Source organism: Ipomoea nil, unplaced genomic scaffold, assembly GCF_001879475.1.
Source record: "Ipomoea nil cultivar Tokyo-kokei standard unplaced genomic scaffold, Asagao_1.1 scaffold0519, whole genome shotgun sequence".
NCBI classification, from domain to species: Eukaryota; Viridiplantae; Streptophyta; class Magnoliopsida; order Solanales; family Convolvulaceae; genus Ipomoea; species Ipomoea nil.
Genome location: NW_017616947.1, coordinates 2663227 through 2689749, shown reverse-complemented (window position 1 = coordinate 2689749; position 26523 = coordinate 2663227). Strand labels below are relative to the sequence as shown.

General features: G+C 36.6%; 2 protein-coding genes across 3 annotated transcripts; both read left to right on the top strand.

Moving 5' to 3' along the window:
- Positions 1 to 333: 333 nt before the first annotated feature.
- Positions 334 to 3530, top strand: LOC109174011 (putative disease resistance protein RGA3). 2 transcript variants are annotated; one of them, XM_019323305.1, is made up of 2 exons: positions 334 to 2502; positions 2647 to 3530. In XM_019323305.1, exons 1-2 carry the CDS (start codon positions 424 to 426, stop codon positions 3457 to 3459), a joined length of 2892 nt encoding a protein of 963 aa, XP_019178850.1. In that variant the 5' UTR covers positions 334 to 423; the 3' UTR covers positions 3460 to 3530. The 2 variants fall into 2 exon arrangements, with proteins under 2 accessions (XP_019178850.1, XP_019178849.1); XM_019323304.1 differs by having other exon boundaries at positions 335 to 2554; positions 2627 to 3530.
- Positions 3531 to 18310: 14780 nt separating this feature from the next.
- LOC109174067 lies at positions 18311 to 20311 on the top strand. Its single transcript, XM_019323359.1, has one exon. The coding sequence runs from the start codon at positions 18311 to 18313 to the stop codon at positions 20309 to 20311; it is 2001 nt and encodes a 666-aa protein (XP_019178904.1).
- Positions 20312 to 26523: the final 6212 nt, after the last annotated feature.

Here is a 26523-nt window from a genome sequence, read left to right as displayed (position 1 = left end):
TTGATGAGAACCTGTTGTCAGGTGAAATTGTATATATTTAGAGTGTTCAGTCCCGTAATTGCACTTTTTTTTCGTTCAGTGGCCTAATTGCATTTTTAGGTTAGGTTTCAATAAAATAAAGCCTTCAACAAAATAAATTAAAATAAAATAAATATAAAACAAATTAACATGGACAAGCATGATATGATTGTGAAAGAAAAAACATAGAAATGCCCTCCGAAAGGGTGTGTTCTATGTTTTTTCTTTAATTCACTTGAGGAAAAAAGAAAAAAAAAAAAACACGCCCTTACATTTTTAATATTATTTCGAACTATTATTTCATATCTAGCTACCTAACAAAAACACAAATTGGTTGTCTTCACAGATCCAAAACAAAACACATATTCATCACTTTCTCATCTCTCAACTATAGAGTCAACGACCATGGCCGACGCTCTCATCTCCAGTGTTGTAGAACAGCTGATCGAAATCCTGAAGCACCAAGCCCAGGAGCTAAAAAGAACTTTGGGTGTGGAGAAGGAGATCGCAAACCTCTCATCAAAGCTCGAGAAAATCAGGGAAGTACTGGATGATGCAGAGAAGAGAAGCATTAAGGAAAAGGGCATCGAGCTCTGGATCGAAAATATCAAAGACTTCTCCTACCATGTGGACGATGTTCTGGACGAGTGGAGAACCAGAACTCTGAGACAACAGATCGAGAGTTCAGCTCCAGTAAGGGGTAGAAAGGTAAGTCTCAGCTCTTTCCTGCCTTCGCGTTTCCATTACAAAAGGTTTGCTATGCATCGAGACATCGCCAAGAAAATAAAGGAACTTGATTCAACACTTGATCGGATTACGAAAGAGAAAGATCAGTTCAAATTTGATTATGCATCTATAACACACACTTCTGCAGCATCACACTCTGATCAAGAATTGATGCGAGTCACCACTGCGTTTGATGTGGATTCGTCTGAGATTCAAGGTAGGAAATCTGATGCCAGTGCTTTAATAAGCAAGTTAGTGGAGAATTCTGTAGAAGACGAAGCAAGAAATGGAAATGGCCCCCCTGTGATTTCCATAGTGGGCACCGGAGGGATAGGGAAAACTACCCTTGCTCAACTAGTCTTTGGCGATGAACAGATCAAGACTCATTTTGATGAAAGGGTGTGGATATGTGTTTCCGACCCCTTTGACCAGATCAAGATTGCAAAAGCCATTGTTGAGTCAACCACTAAGAGCTCCACGGATCTGTCTCAATTGCATGTATTACTGGAAAAAATCCAAAGCATTTTGTCTGGAAAAAGGTTCCTACTTGTGATGGATGATGTGTGGACAGAGCAGTCTGCAAAGTGGGAGCCATTAAAGAACTCTCTCAAGGATGGACTCCCCGGGAGTAGAATCTTGGTGACCTCAAGGAGTGAGAGGGTTGCTAGAATGATGGGAAGTGCGTATCTGCATCACTTGGATCTAATATCTGACGAGGAAGCTTGGTTGTTGCTTAGCAGGAAAGCATTTTCTGGGAGAAGGGAAGAGGATTGTGAGAAATTGAAAGATATTGGTCAGAAAATTGCTCAAAAGTGCAAAGGATTGCCGCTTGCTGCTAAGGTCATGGGAAGCCAGCTATGTTTCAAAGACACTAGAGATGATTGGCAAAATGTTTTAGACAGTAAAATTTGGGAGTTGGAGGAAGTGAAAACAGACCTCTTCCCTCATTTGTATCTAAGCTACAATGATTTGACCCCAAAGATGAAGCAATGTTTGTCATACTGTGCTGTCTTTCCCAAAGATTATGAAATAAAGGTAGATAAGCTCATCAGAATTTGGATGGCACAAGGTTATGTGACGATGGAATCAAAAGGCAGGGAGTTATTTGGGGGTTTAGCTATGCGCTCTTTCTTCCAAGATTTGGAGAAAGATGACATGGATTCCAACATTATCATATCTTGCAAAATGCATGACATAGTGCATGATTTTGCCCAGTTTCTTACCAAAAATGAATGCTACAGTATTGACCAGCACGAGGATGATGTTGGAATTAAAAATCTACGTCATCTGTCATGGCAGAACACTGGTAGGAATGTGAGTCTCGCTTCCATTTGTGATATTGGAAAACTTCGCAGCTATTTTGGTGAACACCTTTCTCTGGAAGAACATATTCCTGATTTGTTCAATGATCTAAAATCTGTGAGAGTATTAAGATTGCATGGCTGGGAGTTGCAAAAACTCCCAAAGGAGATAGGAAATTTGATTCATCTAAGATACATTGATTTAAGTAGGTGTGGTGTAGAGGAGTTACCGGATGCAATTTGTTCTTTATATAACTTGCAAACTTTAGATCTTAGACATAATGATTTTTCTAAGTTGCCCGAAGGGATTGGAAATTTGAGTCAACTAAGGTACATTAATTTAAGTGGTAGCAAAGTAGATGCGTTACCTAATACATTTTGTTCTTTGGGGAACTTGCAAACTTTAGTTCTCAAAAGATGTAAGCAATTTTCTAGACTACCTGATAAGATTGGAGATTTGAGTCAGCTAAGGTACATTAATTTAAGGTATTGTGACCAAGTGGAGGAGTTACCGGATGCAATTTGCTCTTTGTATAACTTGCAAACTTTAGATCTTGAGAGATGTGATGGTCTTTCCAAACTACCGAAAGGGATTGGCAATTTGATAAACTTGAGACACCTTAACATCAGATACACCTATAGTCTGCAGATGATGCCCCAAGGTATCGCAAAGCTAACTCAGCTTTGTAGTTTAAGTGCTTTTAAGGTGGGGAAAGAGTCAAGTAAGTTGGGATACATGGAGAAGCTGAACCAACTCAAAGGAGAGTTGTCCATAATTTTTTGTTGCAATCTGAATAACGCAGCAGATGTGGAGGAAGCAAAGAAAGCAGAATTGAGAAACAAAAAGCACATCAAAGAATTGTGTTTGGTTTTCAGTGAGGTAGTCAATGTGGGAATAGATGTGATGGAAGCTCTGAAACCACCTCTGGAACTACAAACCTTGAATTTTAATGGGTATGGAGGAACCCATTTCCCTTCCTGGATTACACTGTCCCTTGATAATCTACGGAGTCTTGACATCTACGAGTGCATAAATTGTTCATCTTTGCCTCCATTAGGAAAACTCCCTTCTCTCGAGACTCTTTTCATAATCAGCATGAAAGAGCTAAGATATGTAGGGAGTGAGTTTTTGGGAGTAGCAGAAGTAGGTGCTGTTGCTTTTCCAAAGCTGAAGGAATTGCACTTCTACAATTGTGACGAGTTGGAGGAGTGGGAAGACTTCAAAGAAGAAGCAACAATAATAATAATGCCATGCATCAGGGAGTTGCAACTAGTTTATTGTAGCAAACTTAAGACAGTGCCACATCACCTCTTAAGTAGGCCATGCATCAGGGAGTCTTTGTATATCAACAACTGTCCGAGTTTGAAGGTGGATAGATCGAGTGAAATATGTGACAGCCCTACGTACTTGTAATTATATCTCATGCTTACTAAGTTAATAGTCCAATCAACTTCATCATTTGAACAAAAACTATCTCTTTTACACTTTGAATCTCTACTATTTTGTATAACTATTCGATTTGATATGAATGTGTGAAGTAAATATATCTTGAGTTTTTGTTATACGTATTTATGATATAATTTCTGACTATTGACTTGAGCAAGGTATCCTTTGACATGTACATTTTATGACTTGGGCCACTAATGTCGTATGTACTACAAGAATTTTTTTTTTTTTTTTAAATCATCATAAAAGATTTATAGTACTTGGTGAGAGATTTCTTATTGCGGCCTTTCATTATTTCTTTTAGAGGATGAAAGCAATTAAAGGTGAAGTGTGTACTGTGTAGCATATGGAAAATGATAGATGTATTCTCATGGAGTATAACTCTTTTTAACGTGTACAAATTTTATTGGATAAAAAAAATTAAAAGAATAAAAACAATGGCCATTATGTTTTTAGATCTATTAGAATGTGACACCTCAGTACAAAGTATAAAATGGAGTAAAAAGTTAGAGTATGTGTATTGTTCATCTGAGTCTATTTACAAGAGGTTGAGAATTTCTGGTGAGTGTATTCCTCTATATTAAGACTATACTAGACAAGTTGTAGCTCGAAGATTTAGTCATTAGAACAGAATTTGCATCCCTTCAACTTATTTGATTTGTATTATTATGTATAAAATAGTTGAATTGTTGTTCAAATAAATATTATATATTATACTTATAAATTTAAAAAAAAATTGAAAAAGAAAAAACTTATAGTTGGATTGTTGTTCAAATAAATATTATATATTATACTTATAAATTTTTAAAAAATTGAAAAACAAAAAACTTATACTCCACATATTTCATGTCAGTATGACATTTTTATTTATTTATCGCATCTATCTAGTATGGTAGTTTTTAGCTTTTAATTTTTCAATTTTCAGCTAATTTTCAACTATCAATTAGTTTTTCAATTACGTATCCCAAATAGAGTATATTACTATGATACTATCTCAATGCGGTGATTATTATAAACAATTATTATTTTTTATTAATATTATAGAAAAAAAATGAGAAAATGACATGTAGTAGTAAGGGTGGTGTGTTTGTGTTTAGAGCTATTGCTATCCCAAACGCTTTTTAAGCAATTACTTTAATAAATAAAAAAATATTTTAGATTGCTTCCAAAGTAGCTAAGAGCAACTTTGTTTTTTTTTTTTTTTTCAATTTTAAAAAATCATGAAAATCAGTATCGTCTTGGAAGATTTGATTTTATTATTTTTTTTCTTTTACTTGGCCTCTTTCGTCCGCAGCTTTATCTCTTAGTCACATAAACAAAAATCTTAACTTTTTTTTATACCAATGAAAATACTCTAAGTAGAAAAAGAACCAAAAACATTTTGTAAATCAAATAATAATTTTACTCACTATTTATAAAAATATTACAGAGAATATTGCTTATTTATAATATTTAACATTTTTATTATTAGATATTGCGAAATTTTTCACTATTTTACATTAAAAATGAAAATATTTTTGTACTAAAATTTTGTATGCATAACATAGTGCTTAATTAATAACGTAGGAGTATGGTACACAATTAAATGTGTCTTCTATAATTAGTGTCTACTCATGACACCTTGTGATTTAATAAAAGACATTAATAATGTGTACAAAATTGTTGAATAAAATAATAAGTAAGGAGAAGAAGGAATAGAGAATGGAGAGGGAAGGCTAATCTTTTTTTTCATCCACTTTACAAAAGAAGGGATACAACATATAGAGCCGTAAAAAATGGGTTTTACCCGCCGGGTCGACCCGTTCCGTACCGCCGTAGGTAGGGGACGGGTTCTTCAAATTTTGATCCGCCAGGAGGCGGGCTTTTTAGCCCGTCCCGCCTGGGTCACGGGTCCAGGCGGGGCGGGTCACGGGTTTAGTCCGCGACCTGCTAATACATATATATTATATATATATATATATATTTAGTATTTAATATATGTTATTTTGGTTTGTGTTATTGTGTTAGTGTGTTATAACTTATAGGATTATAGATTTATAGGAATACAATACTAGGTAGTGTTACTGTACGTCTATACAGTGATTCTTTTTTTTTTTTTTAAGGATATTGTACAATGATTTTTTTTTTTTAAATTAACACAGTAAAATTGATTGGCAGGCTAGCCCGCCCCGCCAGCGGGCTTTGGCATGGCGGGGCAGGCCGGCCACATTCCAAGCCCGCTAAGAGGCGGGCTTTTTAGCCCGTCCCGCTACGAGGACGGGCTTTGGTGTGTTTTGGCCCGTCCCGCCCCGCGAGACCGTTTCGACGGCTCTAACAACATATATATAATATACTAGTATTAATAACAGTAATAATGCTGGCTGTTACAAACGTTATAACCATTACAATAATGTCCACACTTAATATCATTTATAACACTCCCTCTTGGACATTATTTGGCCACGACCTGGCCTCGTTAAAAACTTGTTAGGAAAACGCGGTGGGAAAAACCTAGACAAGAAAAGAGTACAATAGAAAATATATTCATGCCTCATTAAAAACTTCATTAGGAAAATCACGTGGGAAAAACCTAGTTGAAGAAAAGAGTACATGATATATGTAAAAACATATACTGTATTTGATCGCCTCATTAAAAACCTTAACTTAAGAAAACCTGAGAAAAACTTAGTTAAGGGAAAAAGAGTACAACCAAAAGCCTTCAGGGCGCAAACCGCATAATCTTCAGGATTTTGGGGTTTGTCCATTTAAGCAATTATTTTGCAACTTTTCCTCATTGTCATTACTATATCATACCCATGCCTCGTTAAAAACCACACTAGAAAACCCAATGGGAGAAAACTAGTGAGGAAAAGAGTACATGATATTTATGTATTTATGCGTTGCAAATAGTGCGCAACTGTTAGTCTTTTATGACTTAATCTTCAGGATTTTACGTTCAATCTTCCGGATTGATTAAGTAAATGTACTTCCCGTTGTGTTGCAAATAGTGCGCAACTGTTAGTCTTTTATGACTTAATCTTCAGGATTTTACGTTTAATCTTCCGGATTGATTCGAGTAAACGTACTTCCCGTCTCCCTCTGAAGATAACAATCTTCAAGTTTTACATATATTTCAAAATTTGAAGAGATGGATTGGACAAATCTTCTGAATTGTCACTAGAGTAGTGTACAATAATTTTATGGCTCTTCTAGAGCTCATATAACATTTGTACAACACAGGAGTTATTGTCCTCATTTTGAACATTTAGGGAAATTGATTGTATAACTAATTTGGACTTGGCATTGTGGGGATCAAACAAAACAACCAGTACCCAGGTAGCCTATTAAAACCGTATCATGGTTTCTTACATAAATGTCATGTCTTTGTATCTCGAAGATACTGGAAGATATGTTAATCATTATTCAAGTACTTCATTTGTAGGGAGAGCACTAAATTTTGCTAGCAATTTAATATGTTGCGATTATGGAACTTCTGATTCTATAATGGTGCTCCAACGATAATGAAGTAAGGGACTTCGAGTCCAAAAAGGTTCCTTATCTGCTTTAAGAGATTATTACGCAACCTTTAGTTTGATAAAAAACATGACACTTATAGACATATGAAAAAGCATTTTTAGATGTAGGCTAACTGGTGTATATATAAAAAAATCTTCAAAGAAAAACTCAATCTTCAAGTCGAGATAATACTTATAGCTTTCACGAGCTTTTTATTTGTCTTTAAACATGAACTGACATTATCAAGCTCTTTATATATTTCATTGATGTTTACACCATCAATCTTGACTAAAGACTGAGACTTTTGAAATAAAAAGCTCTTTATATATTTCATTGATGTTTACACCATCAATCTTGACTGAGATAATAAATAATAAATAAGTTCATTATCAACCATTTATCGAGCACACAATGGTACATATTATTCCTTCAACGAGGATATTAACTTCATTCGCAACCCTTTAAAGAGTAAATAATGACACATAATAATACTTAAATAAATCCTTATTTCGAGAATTATGGATCCATCCAGGATTTCTCAAAATAAATTTAATTGCATATCTAAATTTATTATTCTGCCAATTGTATTATGTAGCGGAACTTAATGTCATTTACCGTGGGAGAGTATATTTAATTAAAATCAATTAAGGGTCTCGGCGTGAACCCATAGGCTACAAACTCACTTCATATCTTATCACGTTGTTATTCTTACTTCTCTTTCATGCACACCCATTTGTAGCCTTCAGGGTTAACGCTTAATGGTGTATTGTTATAAAGAGAATTTATTCATTTTAGCGAGTCGAGCTATGCCTGAATTGCTCCTTTATATATTAAATAGTCATGGCACTTCTGGTGCCTAACTCTGGATCCAGATTATCATATAACGAGCAATTTGTAATGGCAATTGTGTTGTCGACAACTATAACATTTTTATAAAACTCTCATATTTGTAAAAGTAATGGCAATTTCTAAAACAATCAGATTCTAGACATTTCCCAAAAATATTTTGATCTGGTCGTTCCGCATCCCTAGTATTACATTTGTTTGGTGCACCTATAAATTTTACTAGGGTTTTTCATCATCTGAACGAACGTCTGCAGGACATAATTTTTCAAGCTATTTCAAGAGTGACAATATTTCTTTACTAGATCTAGTATTATGATCCATATCTCTTTCACCGATAGATCTCCTACACTTCTACTGTCAAGGAGTATCGATAGATATGTTTGGTCCAAGGATATAGGACCTAGTCACTTCTTTTATGATCATTATGATCAATAAATGTATTTGGCAGATTATTTGCTAAAATTGCAAATAGATTATCTTTTGAACTTCCAGTTCAGTCTAACTAGTACATGGATTTAAATAATGAAGATATTTTTATTCTTATGAAATTTCTTAGCATTCCATTAAAAACTACGGAGTAGTATATTATCTCCCCATAATGCCGAGAAACAATCTTCATTAGGAATATAATGTCGTCAACGTACCCGATTATATGTATTGATCCCCTATCATGGGCTTTCGGTATTTAATCAATAGACGAAGGTTTCTTTGATAGCCCTTGTAGAGGTACGTTGTGGTGGTGATATAAAATAGACTGCGCAAATAAAAATATAAAATAACGCAGATAGGGAAATCTTACTTCTGAAACCACGTACTAGGTGAAAAAGGGGGTATAGCAATCCTTGAGGGATTGATTGTGATATGCATTGAGTTAGACTTGGGTAAAAAGAACTTGACTCATAGTAACGTCATAGCAATCCTTCAGGGATTGATGGGATAGGTGGACCATTTTTGGTCAAGATTTTATCGTCAAGGTTCATCCTAAAGGGTGACTCATAGAATTAAAATCCTTAATCTACCTTCTGGGCAAATAAATATAGAAAAATGAGGGCTATAAACTTAAATATCATATGCCAAAATCTCATGTCAAAGAGTTTCTATAGCAGAAACTAGCACGGTAAACATGTCATAGCCTTTAATTGTTATCATATGCAAGGTAAGGTTTAGCAACGACAGGTGCAACCTAACCATATTGAGAATTCATGCTATTTTCCCACTTATAAGTTGGGTGATAAATCTCAATAACTATGGCCTATAGCAAATCATAAATTGCCAACAAGAGAAATAACAAAATCTCTTATATGAACATAATCAAGAGATTATATGCTAAATGATGTCAATTAAAGAGAAAGCACATGTAATGTGATATATTTGTCCCTTATGTCTTAGACACCCAAAACTCAATTTAGTCATGCACATCCATTAAATAAAGAGTATCATGTTTGGTACACACAAGAATAATGAGCACATGTTTGCTGCTGGACCCATTCATTCTTATTTCAGGGAGTAAAAAACAGTACTTTTCCAAGCAAGCTCTCATTTTATTTCATAGTTTCATACAAGTATGAAAGCATCACAAAATAACAAGATATACAAGCTGAAAACAGCAAAAATTTTCAGAATTGTGACCTGAATTTCAGATTTTTTGGGGAAAAATGGTAACACATTTAGGCACAAAATTTTTTCAAATATGTAGTTCATCAGGTCTAGAATGTACACAAAAATTTTCATGTCAATCCAAGGTCTAAAAGTATTTTTCCCGAAATATTTTCCAACATTGCTCCAGGCAGAAAAATAATTGACAGAACACTGCCAAAACTTTACAGAATTTTCTGGGATAACTGGAGCATATTTTCAACAAAAACTTTTTATAGATATCAAATGACACAAGTTTAGGTTCTCCAGGAAAAATTTCATTCCAAAAGGAGTTCAAGAAGTATTTTTCACGAATTTAATTTTCAAACTGCATCGGTCAGAATTTTCAGGCAGAGATTACTGTGTGTAAAAAAAAAATTCACAAGTTGTTTGCTTCAGGCAAACCATCATGATGTGAGTCAATTTTGACTTTTGGACAGTAGCATAGCATTAGAAATAGAAGTTGCAAACTTCATTCATGAGTCATAAGTCACCTTAAAGATCAATCCCATTTGAGGTCTTCTAGACCTTTATTAAAAACGATCTGATGACCAAGCATATTGCCAAGTAGGAAAGGCTCGGAACTTATAAAGTACATTCCTACAAAAAAAAAAAAACTAAAATTTTGATGTCTTTTAAAAAAACAATGACATTCAAAATACTTATTATAAGCTGGTCATGTACTACTACAGGAGTACAAGGTGACTATCACATATGACAATGAGACCCACACTATTTTAAATAATTTTTAGTTATGTACTTCTACTAGAGTACCACAGATTCATGTACCATCCGAAAAGGTACCATCCGAGAAGTAAAACCCGTCCAGAAAATTAATCATAGAGAAGTAAATTATGAATTGTCAAATAATTCCGGGTGACCCACGAGAATTAACTTCTCAGATCATGCGTCCATTTTATACATTAATGGATCACAATAATTTATTGATCATAGGATCATACGATCCTTCAGGGATCAACGTAGGCTCTATGAATCTAACCAATGGTTTAGACTAAAAGGTGTCAAATAAAAATTAGTGCTCTAAGTGTTTACCTTCTGGGCAAAACATTATTGAAAATATGCACTTTTATTGTGTTCAAATACTCACATTTGAGATATTCAAGATTCAAGACTCATGCCATATAATTTTATGATAAAAATTAGCACCATCAATATGCATGAATTTGGACAAATAAACCATTTGACTCCCAAATCAGAATTAAGTCTTGACATTAGTCATATAAATTGTCGTAGTGCTATTATCATATAACTAGTGCTATGAATTCGCCTTCTGGGCAATGCTATGTTTGAAAATTCATGCTATAACCACTTGTTGATTAAAACATTCCTACAAGGACTATCATATAATAAGTGTATAAAATAATGGCTTTAATTTGCCATTCGAACAGGGCTCCCAAGAGATTTAAGAGAAATCTCAAAATATATGGCCTACAGTGAAGAATTGTTACCATCAAGTGCAAATCAATATGTGCTCTTTTGTGATAACTCATATCGCTGTAAAGCATGAGATAGCAATTTGTGGCACAATCAATAGTTTGTCACTTGACAACAAGTGCATCGACCATACAATGTTGGTCACATCAAGAAAGACATTTTAACATGAGCAGTATGTGCAAAGATCCAAAAGAATCAAAGAAGCCATTGATATTGCATAGACATTCAATATCAGATTTTTATGCCAAATTTTATCAAATTAAATATTCAGATTATTCCACATAGTTCATGTAGATGATCATTATAGACAGCTCTCATGTAAAAATGTATTGAAAATACCTCTCACCAGGGTTAAAAAGCATATGTTTCTGTTGTCGATGTCGTACATATGTTTCTGGTTGTGTCCACATCCTCAACCAGCCAAAGAGATGAAACAACGGCTAACTGTTGCAAGCCAAAACAATGCCTAAAAATAATGGGACTAGAGCCAAAAAGACCTCCGTAGACTCATCTTTTTCTCTACCCATCAGTAATAGCTTCACACACAACAGGCTTCACTGATTTAGTCGAGTAACGTTGAGGGCTCACCGCGATGACCGAAAATGTGGCTCGCCGTCCAGGTAAAGAAAATAGAGGGAATAATCTTTTTCTCTACCCATCCAGATGGCTCGCCGCGGTCCAATAGGTAGGAGGTTAGAGGAAGAGAAGCGGTCGCGGTCCAACAGGGAGGTGGCTCATAGAGTCGTAGTCGCCGTACGCTCGACGGAATCATTGTCGCAGGTCGAAACAACCGGAAATTTGACAGCGACGATGATCCGGATCGATGGCGACGACGCTGCTGTCTTCACCTCCGGTCGAAACAATCGTTCGTCAGAACATTGGCCGCCTCGCGACCTGATGACTGGTGATGGCAAAACGGATCTTGAATTTTGGATCCGAAAACGGCGAGAATGCGGTTCTCTCCCTGCGATTTCTAGTACTTGGTGAGAGATTTCTTATTGCGGCCTTTCATTATTTCTTTTAGAGGATGAAAGCAATTAAAGGTGAAGTGTGTACTGTGTAGCATATGGAAAATGATAGATGTATTCTCATTGAGTATTGAGTATAACTCTTTATAACGTGTACAAAATTTATTGGATAAAGAAAATTGAAAAAATAAAAACAATCCCCATTATGTTTTTAGATTTATTAGAATGTGACACCGCAGTACAAAGTATAAAGTGGAGTAAAAAGTTAGATGTAAGTGTACAAAATAGTACACATTAGATTGGCTAATTTATTAGTTTATTTTATTAATATGTAATGTTAATTAGCATGATTTGTAATTAGTATTTTGGACCAAGCTAAAACGTGTGGTGGAGATTTATTGTTAAAGAAGTTGGACAAAGAGCAAGTCTGAAGATCTCAAGTTAAAAGAAGATGTGGTTGAGAAGAATTCTAGCCACATGTGAAAGCTATTATCAAGGCATGGTGAAATGGAAGCTACGTACAGTATATAAGGAAGGGAAAATGAAAGAGGAAGTTGCCAATTCTGAAATTCTAATCTCATCTGCAAGCTTCCTACATTACTGCTTTAATATTGATTATATTAATTGTGATTTAAATCTGTACTACAAACCAGTACCTGTGACAGCTGAAGTGCTACACCAAAGATGGTTATGGCATGCACGGTTCAGTCCTGAGTAGGTGTTTTAGAAGAGTTGTAGTGGTAAAGGCTGTGAGCCGTGTAGTTACCTCTTGTAATACTCTGTGGTGAACATCTAGTGGATTGGGCAGACGTGGATTGCCCCGCAGACGTAGGAGAAGGAGCTCCGAACTGCGTAACAATTCTACTGTGTCTTTTCTTTATTTACGCTTTCAATTTCGTTATTTATACGTTGATTAAATTGGTTTAATTAAACAGCGAAATTGTCTCGTAACATAAAATCAAGTAGAATCCTTAGTGTTAAATTGATTTCAAGATACACGGGCTTTTTCAATTGGTATCAAAGCCTCCAGACTTAAGTTATTAGTCTGACGATCTGGCTACTCCGTGCCCCTTGATCTCAATCCTTCAGCGGTTAATATTATTATTTCTGATTTTGTTAAATTGTTCAATCTCACGGGTTATTGAGTGTTACAGAATGGAGCACACTAAAGCTCTTCCCCAGCTAGTCGGTGACAACTATGCATATTGGAAGGTGCGCACACGCACTCATCTCAAAGCACAAGGTGAAGCAGTATGATGTATCATTGTAACAGGCTGGGAACATCCAACCAAAGCCAGTACCAGTGAGGATGAGACTCGAGTGACGAAACCTGAAAATGAATGGACCCAAGCTGAGAAAACAAGTGCTGGACACAACGATAAGGCACTAGATATTATTTATGGGCTAATTCATGAAAGTCAATTTCCTATTGTTGCAGGCCATGATTCAGCTAAAGGTGCATGGGAAGCACTAGAGGCTACCTACGAAGGCACATCGTCGGTAAAACAATCTAAACTGCAGCTGGTACAGTCAGACTTCGAGGAGCTTCGGATGAACGAAGATGAAACCATCGTGGCCTTTCACACTCGTGTGCAAGAGCTAGCAAATCGAGCTATGGTCCTCGGAGAACCGTTCACTCAAGAAAAGTTGGTGAAAAAAATTCTACGATCACTGCCACCTCGGTTCCGGATGAAAGTTACAGCAATCCAGGAACATGACAACTGGGAGAAAAAGACTGTAACACAACTAATGGGGAATCTAAGAACTTATGAGATGGAAATATTAACAGATCACACAAAAAAAAAAACAAAAAACAGTAGCATTTACCGCTGAAGAAAATAATTGTGCACCTGACTTAGATGAAATAGGTGATGATCCCGTTGTATTTCTTACTAAACAATTTTCTAAACTTTTGAAATAGGTGTCAAAAGGTTCACGAAACAAGAATATGCAAAAGGGGGCGTCATCATCTAAAGCGAGTTCTAAATCCGGTTCATCAACCTTCAAGTCTTCTGGCTCACGTCCAGGACAGTCCAAAGAGAAATCCACCAGTAAAGGGATCAGATGCTATGAATGTGAGGGCTTCGGACATGTACAAGCAGAGTGCCCCACCTATCTTCGACGCAAGAAATCCATGTCAGCAGTTACTTGGAGTGATAATGACTCGGACGGTGAAACAGGAGGATCTGACTCAGACGAAATTTCTGGTAATTTTGTTGCCTTTACTGCACATATGGCTGCTGGACCGTGTCATGAAGATGTTGCTGACTCAGAAGGAGGCGAGTATAATTCTGCAGAAGATTTAGAGTCAAGTGAATCATCGTTTGAAATTGAGTTTAATAAATTGTATCCCAAATGGGCAGCACTAAGGAAAGAAAATCGTAGATTAACTAGTGAAATAGGGATTGTAACAACTGCAAAGAAAGTGTATCAAACTCAAATAGCCGATAGGGATCTGCTCCTTAAAGAGGCATTGGCCCGAGAAGAAAAACTGAAACAAGAGGTACAGACTCTGAAACAGGAGCTGAACACCTACAAACGCCAAATCCAAATGATGGATACCACGTCTACACTTGACGAAATCCTTGAGTCTGGAAGAAAGACTTCGGCAAAATTTGGTATAGGTTTCACAGGAAACAGCTCAAAAGACAAAACGGTGTTTGTCAAAGCGTCAGGCCCTGGTCAAGGAGATATTCCAGAGTCTAGCACAGCGACACGTCGTGTTGGTACAGTAAGATCACTCAAGCCATATTATAAATCTTATAACCCGGTATGTCATTATTGCAGGTTACAGGGTCATACCAGACCAGAATGCTACTACTTCTATAAGGATCAAAGAATCGAGAAGTTCAAAAACAAGAACATTCAACCCTTTACAAGACAAATCTGGGTGAAAAAGACAGATTATATCTCATTCGTATCCTTCCACTCCAAAAGTACAGGCCGAGAAGAAAAATGGTACTTCGATAGCGGGTGTTCACGTCACATGACGGGAAATGCTAAATTTCTGAGTAACGTAAACACAAGCAAAGGTGAAGTTACTTTTGGCGACGGTATAAAAGGACAAGTCACTGGTATAGGCACGCTAAACGTAGTTGGTCTGCCAAAACTGGAGAAAGTTCTACTAGTCAAAGGACTTCATGCAAATCTTATAAGTATAAGTCAACTATGTGACCAGAACTGGAACATGAGCTTCAACAAAAATAGTTGCAGTGTCCTAGACAAAGCAAATCAATGTGTTATGGAAGGTACAAGGTCAACTGATAATTGCTATATTCTTACTAACAATGTTTTGTGTTGCAGGATCAATATAGACGAAACTGAGCTTTTGCACCAAAAGCTAGGACATCTAAGTTACAGACTTCTTGACAAACTTGTGAAAATCGAAGGTGTTCGTGGATTACCCAAGCTGAAAGTCAAACCAACCATATGTGGTGCATGTCAAGCAGGAAAGCAAACCAAATCCTCTCATCCAGCGCAACACACTATAAACACAAGTCACTGCTTGGAACTGATCCACATGGATCTCATTGGTCCAACTCAAACAGAAAGTGTTGGAGGTAAGAAATACATACTAGTTTGCGTAGATGATTATTCTCGTTTTTCTTGGGTTACCTTTCTCAGGGACAAGTCCGAAACTCTCGAAGCCTTTAAAACTTTGGCATTAAAACTCCAAAAAGAAAGAAATGAGCCCATCATTCGAATCCAAAGTGATCACGGACGAGAATTCGACAACAACTTGTTCGATACCTTCTGCAACCAAACAGGAATCACACATGAATACTCAGCACCGAAAACACCGCAACAAAACGGAGTCGTTGAACGAAAGAACCGCGCAATTCAGGAAATGGGACGAGTTCTGCTCAATGCCAAAGGACTACCTCAAAAATTTTGGGCAGAAGCTGTGAATACTGCATGTCACATCATCAATCGGGTCTATCTACGTCCAGGCACGAATCAGACTCCGTATACATTATGGAAAGGTAAGAAACCAAACATTAAATATTTTCACGTTTTCGGATCACGTTGTTTTATCTTGAAGGATCGAAACCCTGTCGCAAAGTTTGAAACAAAAAGCGATGAAGGCGTCTTCCTCGGCTATTCAACGAACAGCAGGGCATATCGTGTATACAACAAAGTTACCAAAACCATTATGGAGTCCACAAACGTTGTAATCGATGATCAACCGAGTGACATTATCACAACGTCTCGTCCTGAACCAGTGACAGAACCTGACACAAGTTGTCCTGAACCTAATCCAGAGTCTCCTATGCCATCTCCCATGTCAACTCAACCAAAGCAAGAAACTGAGTCTGAGTCTGAATCTGACACTGATCATGGTAACGTTGATATTCCTACTCGCATCCAGAAAGCTCATCCAATACAAAACGTAATTGGAGATCCTAGTTCCGGCATAAAAACCAGAGGTAAACCGAAACGTGATTATCTTCAATTAGCGGGATATTCTTGTTATACTTCACAGATCGAATCGAAGAATGTCAAAGAAGCTCTAACAGACGAACACTGGATCAAGGCCATGCAAGAAGAACTGGGACAATTCGAACGAAATAAGGTATGGTCTCTAATTCCCAAACCTGACAATGTCAATGTTGTAGGTACCAAATGGATCTTTCGCAACAAAACCAATGCAGCTGGCAACATCGCTAGAAACAAAGCGCGACTTGTAGCACAAGGCTACTCCCAAATTGAAGGAATTGACTACGACGAAACTTTTGCTCCTGTTGCAAGGCTAGAGTCAATACGACTACTCCTATCGATTGCCTGTGCCCTAAAATTCAAGTTGTTTCATATGGACGTTAAAACAGCCTTCTTAAATGGATATCTCTCAGAAGACATATACGTTGCTCAGCCAAAAGGGTTTGAAGATCCACATCATCCAGACTATGTCTACAAATTACAAAAAGCACTCTATGGCTTAAAACAGGCCCCAAGAGCCTGGTATGAAAGACTTACTCAATATCTTCTTCAGAACAACTACAAAAGAGGAGGATCGGACAAAACGTTATTTATAAAACGATCAGGTAAACACATAACAATTGCTCAAGTTTATGTAGATGATATCGTTTTTGGATCCACACAACCAGGAGAGACAGACCAGTTAGTCAAGGTAATGCAAAAAGAGTTCGAAATGAGCATGATAGGCAAACTAACCTATTTTCTTGGACTACAAGTAAGTCAAACTAAAGAAGGGATTTTTATTTCGCAAGAAAAATATGCAAAAAATCTTCTATCCAAATTTGGGCTTGAATCTGCAAAAGATGCTTGTACTCCTATCTCTACGACTTCAAAATTGTTCAAAGATGAAAAAGGAAAATCTGTAGACTCTACTATGTACAGAAGTATGATAGGCAGCCTATTGTACTTAACAGTCAGTCGACCAGATATTATGGTAAGTGTTGGTATGTGTGCACGCTATCAAGCCGATCCAAAAGAGTCACACCTAAAGGCGGTAAAGCGTATTATAAAATACGTTAAAGGTACAATAAACTATGGTATTTGGTACTCGAACGATACTAATCTGAATCTTGCAAGATACAGTGACGCTGACTGGGCAGGAAATGCTGACGACAGAAAAAGTACATCAGGCGGATGTTTCTTCATCGGAAAAAATCTAGTCGCCTGGCTCAGTAAAAAGCAGAACTCGATTTCACTCAGCACAGCTGAAGCTGAGTATATAGCGGCGGGTAGTTGTTGTACTCAATTACTCTGGATGCGCCAGATGTTAACTGACTATGGTATAGAACAACAAAATATGACATTGTTCTGTGACAACACCAGCGCAATCAACATCTCAAAAAATCCAGTTCAGCACTCGAGGACGAAACACATAGACATCCGACACCACTTTATTCGTGAGCTAGTCGAAGAGAAAGAAATTATCTTGGAATATACTCCAACTGATAAAAATCTTGCAGATCTATTCACCAAACCGTTAGACAAATCGAGATTTGAACTGCTCAGAGCTGCCCTTGGTGTTTGCAATCCTACAGCTTAATCATCAACAAAGGTACAACAAATAATCTTTAATTATTTTTTAACGTAGTTGTTGTTTTTTTTATGTTTGCAGGAAAATTCTAAATCTTTCCAACTTAGTTTTAATTCTTCTCGCCCATATACCTTCTTTTTCCTTAATTCGGCTCGGCTACCTTATTTATATATATATTAATTCCACCATTACATAATATGTATTGAAATATTAATTTCAAACAACTTCCACCTCTCTCTCCTAATATGACTCTACTACTACCCCTACAAACTAGTCACATCACTCATCCCATCCATCACAACTTTTGAGAAGCTCATTAATTAAAGAGCCTTATTGTCTTTCTTGCACTTACACGCCAAACCCACATCATTCATCTTCAACTTTACCACTCTCAAACATTGAACCTTCAACAATGGAAGACGACAATCCCTTCGCCATTTTCACAACAAAATCCGAAAGATTGGAGCTTTTTCGACACATCATCAACGCTGAATCTCCGCTTACATCTGATGATACGGATCGAGTTCTTGCAACGGTCAAGCAACATGCAGGCCTTCTTGAAGGACTCTCGGACAGGGAAGTCAAACAGATCCAAGCACTGGCTAGGTTCATATCTGTGGAGCCGTGGACTTTTCCGGCCGAATCAACCAAACCGCCTCCGCCACAATCTGAGTTGAAGCTCTCATCCCCGGAAACCATGGTAGTTTCTTCTCCCTTAGATGAATCGGTTTCGGCTTCTAGAAAACTAGATTTTAACATCTCTTTGCCAAGCCAGTTTGTGTCCACCTCAAGTGAATTGTGTGCCCCTTCTATTCCTTTACAAGGTGATCCGTATGAGTCTTCCTCACATAAATTACCTGAAAATCTTGTGCCTTTATCTGATTTAATGCATGCTGTGTCATCTCCCTTCACCATTCGAAATATTAATCAATATGTGTCTCCCATGGCGTGTGCTGCATTTTCTATTCCCATAACCATTCCAGTTTCGAAATCAGCAGAGGTCCCCATCCCTGTGCCCACCTCACATGATTCTGTTCCCATTATCTCTGTGCCCGTGGGGAAATCTTCCCGAAAAGGGAAAGAAAAAACTACTGTTTCAGGTACAGCCGAGAAAAGAAAAATTGGAGCATTGGAGGATGTTGTCTACTTGTCTGATTCCAAGCAATCAAAAAGAGGATCCACTTTGCCACCCAGAATGACAAGATCCAGATCAGTTTCAGGCCCAGTACCAAGTCCAGCCCCTACACCTGCAACTGCTACTGCCCGCTCTGGCTCAAAGATGAAACAACCCAAGAAGAAATATCATCCTATTTTACTGTCTCCAGATTTGATGTCTGACTGGAATGTTCATGCTACTAGGAATTTTATTCTGGAAAAATCCATCAATGTGGAGGAATTGACAGAAAAATGCAACATTGTGCCTATTTTGCGAGATCAATACCTGCTTACCTCACTTGTTCATATTGGTCCGTACTCCAGATGGCTCACTGCCGAGTTCTACACAAATTTAACATTGGATACATTTTCAGAGGGGTCACCGCGATTTCAACAAGTCTTTATTCGGGATAAATGGTATCCCTTAAGCCCGGAAGCAATTAATTCCTATTTGGGTACTCCAAATCATCAAGCTGCTCCTGACCCGAGTCCTAATCTCCTAGCCGCTGCTTTAACTCACAACAAGATCGTCACTTGGCCAAACACCGGACTTGAAAGCTTAAAACTCACCACGGTCTACTCTGTTCTGTTACGGCTTGCTTCAACAAATTGGATGCCTGCTGTGCGTCATCATCTTGTGTCTGACCAGCTTGCTGCCCTTCTTTACAAGATCAGGAACAGGCTTCCACTCAATCTTGGAGAAATCATATTTGGCCATCTTGCTCAGTTTGTGCGACATTGGGAACCTAAGGTACACCTACCATTTCCTAGCCTCATTTTTGGGCTTCTACAGGAACACGGGTTCAAGCCCTACACGGATGAGGAGGTGATTACTAATGCCTCGGTCTATAAATATGATGATTGGTTGACAAATAAGGATCACTATGATGATAGAGCTACGCTTTTGATCACTCCCGGCGCACCAACTGCCACGCCCTCTGTGTCTGCCCCTGCATCATCAGCTGACACTGCCTCTGCACCGAATCCCCGTCCTACGACAGCTATCAAGGAACCTCCGACGCTCATGGATCGCCGTCAAATTGTTCTCACTCTTCAAGCGTCAATTGCACAAGTCCGGACCTCGGTTGCTTCTCAACAAATAACCATTGATGGCTTAGAACAATTGTTGAGTGCTCAGTTGGAAGAAATCGCCAGAATGGAGGCTATCTATGCTCGGATTCGATCTAACCCTGGCGCTGGCACTGGTTCTATTTCTGAGAGTGATGAATCTGAGTCGGGCACCCCGTCTGCAAGTTAATCCAATCCACTAGAATGATGTTCACCGGTTTGTTTGTCATTTATTTGGCATAAACAAAGGGGGAGTATTGGAGAAAAGGGGAGTATTTTGGAATGTTTGGATATTTGGTAAGTTTTTGGTTTTTGGAATATTTTGGTATGGATGTTAATCCTGGTTCGAATGGTATATTAATAATTTGGTACTATATAAATTATTTTTGGGATGACTATGAATGAATTAAGTATGAAAATATGAATGTCTTGGTATATTTGGTATGTTGACTGCATGGTATGAATTGGGTTTATTTGGAATGCATGGTATGAATTGGGTTTATTTGGAACGCATATGAAGAAAGGAAAGCACCAAGTTAGGGGGAGTAATTCATTGGAAAGCGTGACATATGTGGTATGTTTGATACAACACTTTTTCGTGCATGATTCACTATTTATTAAATTGGATGAAGTTTGTGAGTCAACATCAACCAAGGTCCAAAATAAATTTTCACACACAAATAAGCCTTGGTCAGGTCCTAAAAGATTTAAATTTGCATATTTAATTTTCTTTATATGTTCAGTACGTATACTATGGGATGTTAATAAAATATATTCGTTTCTTTTTCCCAAAGTATAATGATACTATTGTTTTACCAAATAAATTGTCAAAGGGGGAGATTGTAAGTGTACAAAATAGTACACATTAGATTGGCTAATTTATTAGTTTATTTTATTAATATGTAATGTTAATTAGCATGATTTGTAATTAGTATTTTGGACCAAGCTAAAACGTGTGGTGGAGATTTATTGTTAAAGAAGTTGGACAAAGAGCAAGTCTGAAGATCTCAAGTTAAAAGAAGATGTGGTTGAGAAGAATTCTAGCCACATGTGAAAGCTATTATCAAGGCATGGTGAAATGGAAGCTACGTACAGTATATAAGGAAGGGAAAATGAAAGAGGAAGTTGCCAATTCTGAAATTCTAATCTCATCTGCAAGCTTCCTACATTACTGCTTTAATATTGATTATATTAATTGTGATTTAAATCTGTACTACAAACCAGTACCTGTGACAGCTGAAGTGCTACACCAAAGATGGTTATGGCATGCACGGTTCAGTCCTGAGTAGGTGTTTTAGAAGAGTTGTAGTGGTAAAGGCTGTGAGCCGTGTAGTTACCTCTTGTAATACTCTGTGGTGAACATCTAGTGGATTGGGCAGACGTGGGTTGCCCCGCAGACGTAGGAGAAGGAGCTCCGAACTGCGTAACAATTCTACTGTGTCTTTTCTTTATTTACGCTTTCAATTTCGTTATTTATATGTTGATTAAATTGGTTTAATTAAACAGCGAAATTGTCTCGTAACATAAAATCAAGTAGAATCCTTAGTGTTAAATTGATTTCAAGATACACGGGCTTTTTCATTAGAGTATGTGTATTATTCATTTGAATCTATTTACAAGAGGTTGAGAATTTCTGGTGAGAGTATTCTTCTATATTAAGACTCTACTAGATAAGTTGTAGCTCAAAGATTTAGTCGTTAGAACACAATTTGCATTCCTTCAACTTATTTGATTTGTATTATGTATAAAATAGTTGGATTGTTGTTCAAATAAATATTATATATTATACTTATAAATTTTAAAAACATTGATAAAGAAAAAACTTATACTCCACATATTTCATGTCAGTATGACATTTTTATTTATTTAATTAATTAATTTTTTTATCATCTTGCTTAACATTTAAGTTTATCAAACACTTCTAATCGCATCCATCTAGTATGGTAATTTTTAGCTTTTAAGTTTTCAATTTTCAGCTAATTTTCAACTATTAATTAGTTTTTCAATTACGTATCCCAAATAGAGTATATTACTATGATACTATCTCAATGAGGTGATTGGGAAAATGACATGTAGTAGTAAGGGTGGTGTGTTTGTGTTTAGAGCTATTGTTATCCCAAACGCTTTTTAAGCAATTACTTAAAAAAAAAAAAACAAAACAAAACAAAACAAAAAAAAAAACAAAACAAAAAAGGGACCATTTTAGAGCAGTAGAATGTGCTTCCAAAGTAGCTAAGAGCAACAAATGCAATTAAAACTCATTTTTAGATTTTTTTTTTTTTTTTTTTTGTCATGCAATGTAAGATAGGTGGAGAGAGAAGGAAAAAAAAAAAAAATGGGGAATGCCAAAAAGATGTGACCCAGTGGACACGCATCGTTGCCTAGAGCAATGTACACATTTGTTTTTTTTTTTTTTTCTAATTTAAAAAAATCATGAAAATCAGTATCGTCTTGAAAGATTTGAGTTTATTATTATTTTTTTCTCTTACTTGACCTCTCTCGTCTGCAGCTTGATCTCTTAGTCACATAAACAAAAATCTTAACTTTTTTTTTTATACCAATGCAAATACTCTAAGTAGAAAAAGAACCAAAACATTTTGTAAATCAAATAATAATTTTACTCACTATTTATAAAAATATTACAGAGAATATTGCTTATTTATAATATTTAACATTTTTATTATTAGATATTGCGAAATTTTTCACTATTTTACATTAAAAATAAAAACTATTTTTGTACTAAAATTTTGTATGCATAACATAGTGCTTAATTAATAACGTAGGAGTATGGTACACAATTAAATGTGTCTCCTATAATTAGTGTCTACTCATGACACCTTATGATTTAATAAGGAAAATTCTATTCACACCCCCTTTTTACTATTTGCACCACCTACATAATAGGTCAAACCACTTTATAGGTGGTGCTAACTAAAAAATGCTATTTACACCCTATCATTTAATGTGGTCAAAAGACTATATATATATATATTACAATCAAATTATTAATTTAAAAAAAAAAAAGAAAACACACTAGGCGTCACCTTCTCCGGTGAGAAGGCAGCCTAGTGGGTCGCCTTCTCACCGGAGAAGGCAACCCAAGTAGAAATCCGCCTGGGTCGCCTTCTCCGGTGAGAAGGCAGTGCCTTTTCCGGTGAGAAGGCAGTTGCCTTCTCACTGGAGAAGGTGAGTCGTTTTTTTTTTTTTTTAATTAATGTATTAATTAATTAAATTTTAAATTATCAAAGTATTAATTGCAAGTTTGACAAGGTGGTGCAAATAGCATTTTGACCACCCATTAGGCTATTTGCACCACCTATGTATTTATTATAAGTTTTTAACTTTTTATATTTTCAATGTACTTTTTACGCCATTTTGGTCAAAGGGGGTGCAAATAGCAACACTCTTTAATAAAAGTCATTAATAATGTGTACAAAATTAAATAATTCGTGAAAACTTTTAGCCATGATTTATCAGCTAAAGTCTAATTTGTTTAACCAACTTAGCTGTTTGATTAGTCAAAGAAGCTAATATGAATGTTTTGTTGTTTGGAGAACTTGCAAACTTTAGTTCTCGAAAGATGTGAGTGTCTTTCTAAACTACTTGAAAGGATTGGAAATTTGCTTAAGTAATTGGGTCAATTTAGCTATTTGATTAGAGAAACAAACTAATATGAATGTCATGTCTAAGCTTGTGCTTAGGGCTATTAATGTATGCACTACAAGAAATTTGTAATTGGGTCAATCCAATTAAGGTGCAATGTTGTGGTCTCATACGAGATGAGGTTTTGAAGGGTCATTATACTGTGGACCGCGGTGCACGTGCGCCGCGGTCAAAACGGCATAAAGAAACGGCGCGCCGTTACTGATAACGGAGCACACATTTTTTTTTATGTGTTAATTACCAATTGAAATTACATTGTATCTAAACTGACACTACAGTGTATCTAAACCGGCATTGTCTTATGTATTATTTTATATATTATCAAATGAAACTGCAGTAATATCAAAATGATACTGTAGTTGTGGTGAAATGAAACTGCAGTGTATATAAAATGAAACTGAATAACATTTCACATATTTGAGTGTATATTGTGCAATGAAGTTGTAGTTATATCGAAATGATCATGTAGTTGTGTTTTAATGAAACTATAGTGTATATAATATAAAATTAAATAACATTTTCACATATTTTGAGTGTAAAAATATCGAATGACACTGTAGTTATATCGAAATGAAACTGTAGTTATGTTGAACTGAAACTGCAGTGTATACAAAATGAAACTGAATAACAGAGTTACTTTTTGCGGAACGGCGTGAAAAAGGTGCCGTTTCTTTTCATTAAACAAAACGCTTCGTTTTGAAGCTCGGTGCATAAGTAAATTGGAGATTATTAACTAAGACAAATGCAAAAAGCTAACATTCTCTCCAAAAATATTAAATGTGTTGTAATTTGGTCTACTGATTAGCTCAATCTACCGGGATTGTTGTACAGTAACGCGTCGATTGTATGTATAAACAATATTGCAATATAGAATGGAAGAGAGAAGTAGAGAGAAAAATGAGAACTCAAAATCTAGGAACTTTAAGTACCCTTTATTCATCCTTCAACATGTATATATATATATATATATATATATATATATATATATATATATATATATATATATATATATATATATATATATATATATATATACATGATACAACCCTTCACTTTCTATAACTAACGTATAATATTAATAGGGAAGATGAAGGGATTGAAGAAATAATGGCCATTATGTTAATATTTATAACAATCCCCCTTGGACATTATTTAACCACACTCATGCCTCATTAAAAACCTCGCTAAAAAAATCCAGTGGGAAAAACCTAGACGAGGAAAAGAGTACACGAAGTATGTCAAACCATGTGTTGCACCGGTTGCCTCATTAAAAACCTTAGCCTAAGAAAACCCAGTGGGGAAAAAAAATTAGCTAAGGAAAAGAGTACAACCATAAGCCTTCCGGACATAATCTTCAAGATTTCAAGGGTCTTCAGGACTATCCACTCAAGTGCACCAACATCGATTGTCTCATTAAAAACCTTAGCCTAAGAAAACCCTATGGGGAAAAACTTAGCTAAGGGAAAAAGAGTACAATCATACGCTTTCGGAGCATAATCTTCAGGATTTCAACAGCCTTCTAGATTGTCCATTCCAGTGCAGCTAGGGGTTGTCGCTCCCCCTGAAGATGACAATCTCCTAAGCCTATGCATCCCAATTTTATGAACATATTACTCAAAAGTGGATGTAGGCAGAGACTTAGTGAACAAATCTGCAAGATTGTTCACTAGGGCAAACTTTCTCAACAAGAATTTTACCACTCTTCTGGAGTTCATGTGTGTAGAAGGATTTAGGTGCAATATATTTTGTAAGGTTACCCTTACACAATCTTATTTGTCCTCATATGGGACATTGGGGGTAAAAATATAACATAACCAGTTTTGGACTTGGCATCATAAGGATAAAATAAAAGAGCAAGTGCCCAAGTAGCCCATCAAAACCACATATTGGTTTCTCACCCCCCCCCCCCCCCCCCCCCCCATTTCCATGCTATTTAAAGCCTTAAACATGCAGATATCTAAACAAAACATCAAACACAGCGGAAGACTGAAAGATGAATATATGGACTGGAAGTAAAAGGGGTGCTATGCCACGCTCACCCAGAGGTGAACGCACAGGCTAGCATCTGCATAGTTCAACATCTAAATCCAACATATTCAAAGTACTAAGTCTATACTGGCTCACATGCCACAAAACATAAGAAAGGAGCTACACTAGCTGGCACTAAATCGCACACTCGTCTAAACATCACCTGAAAGAAACACATAAAAGATGGGACGACGCCCGGTCAGCGAATAATGCTGGTAACCCACCAATACATGTGAAATATCATACATAGATAAGTATAAGTCTGTAAAATCATTTGCGAAACGGAATACATATATATAGGTTCAAAAACAAGAGCAAATGTCAACACAAGACTCAAAGCACTCCCAACAAGATAAGGGAACACATCCCAGGACCACAAAGGACAACAACAACTCAAAAGGATAAGGACGCGACAAATGGCTACACATGCCTAGGCAACACATGCCTTTGTGACTACACACGTCACAAGAAGAGAACTCACAACAACGGCTACACAAGCCCTCGTGACATCACCCATCACGAGTTCATATGCTTTCCTTATGCCTTGTTCCAACCTTATGGCTACCCCCAACCTTATATCTAGTTCCAACCTTTACCTCCAGGACCCCTGTACACCAAGTCCAACCTTATTCCTCCGGGAACCGTCGTTCCCCCTCCAACAGTCCCTCCAACAGAACCACCGATTTCATAGTACATGAGTGTACCGATCAC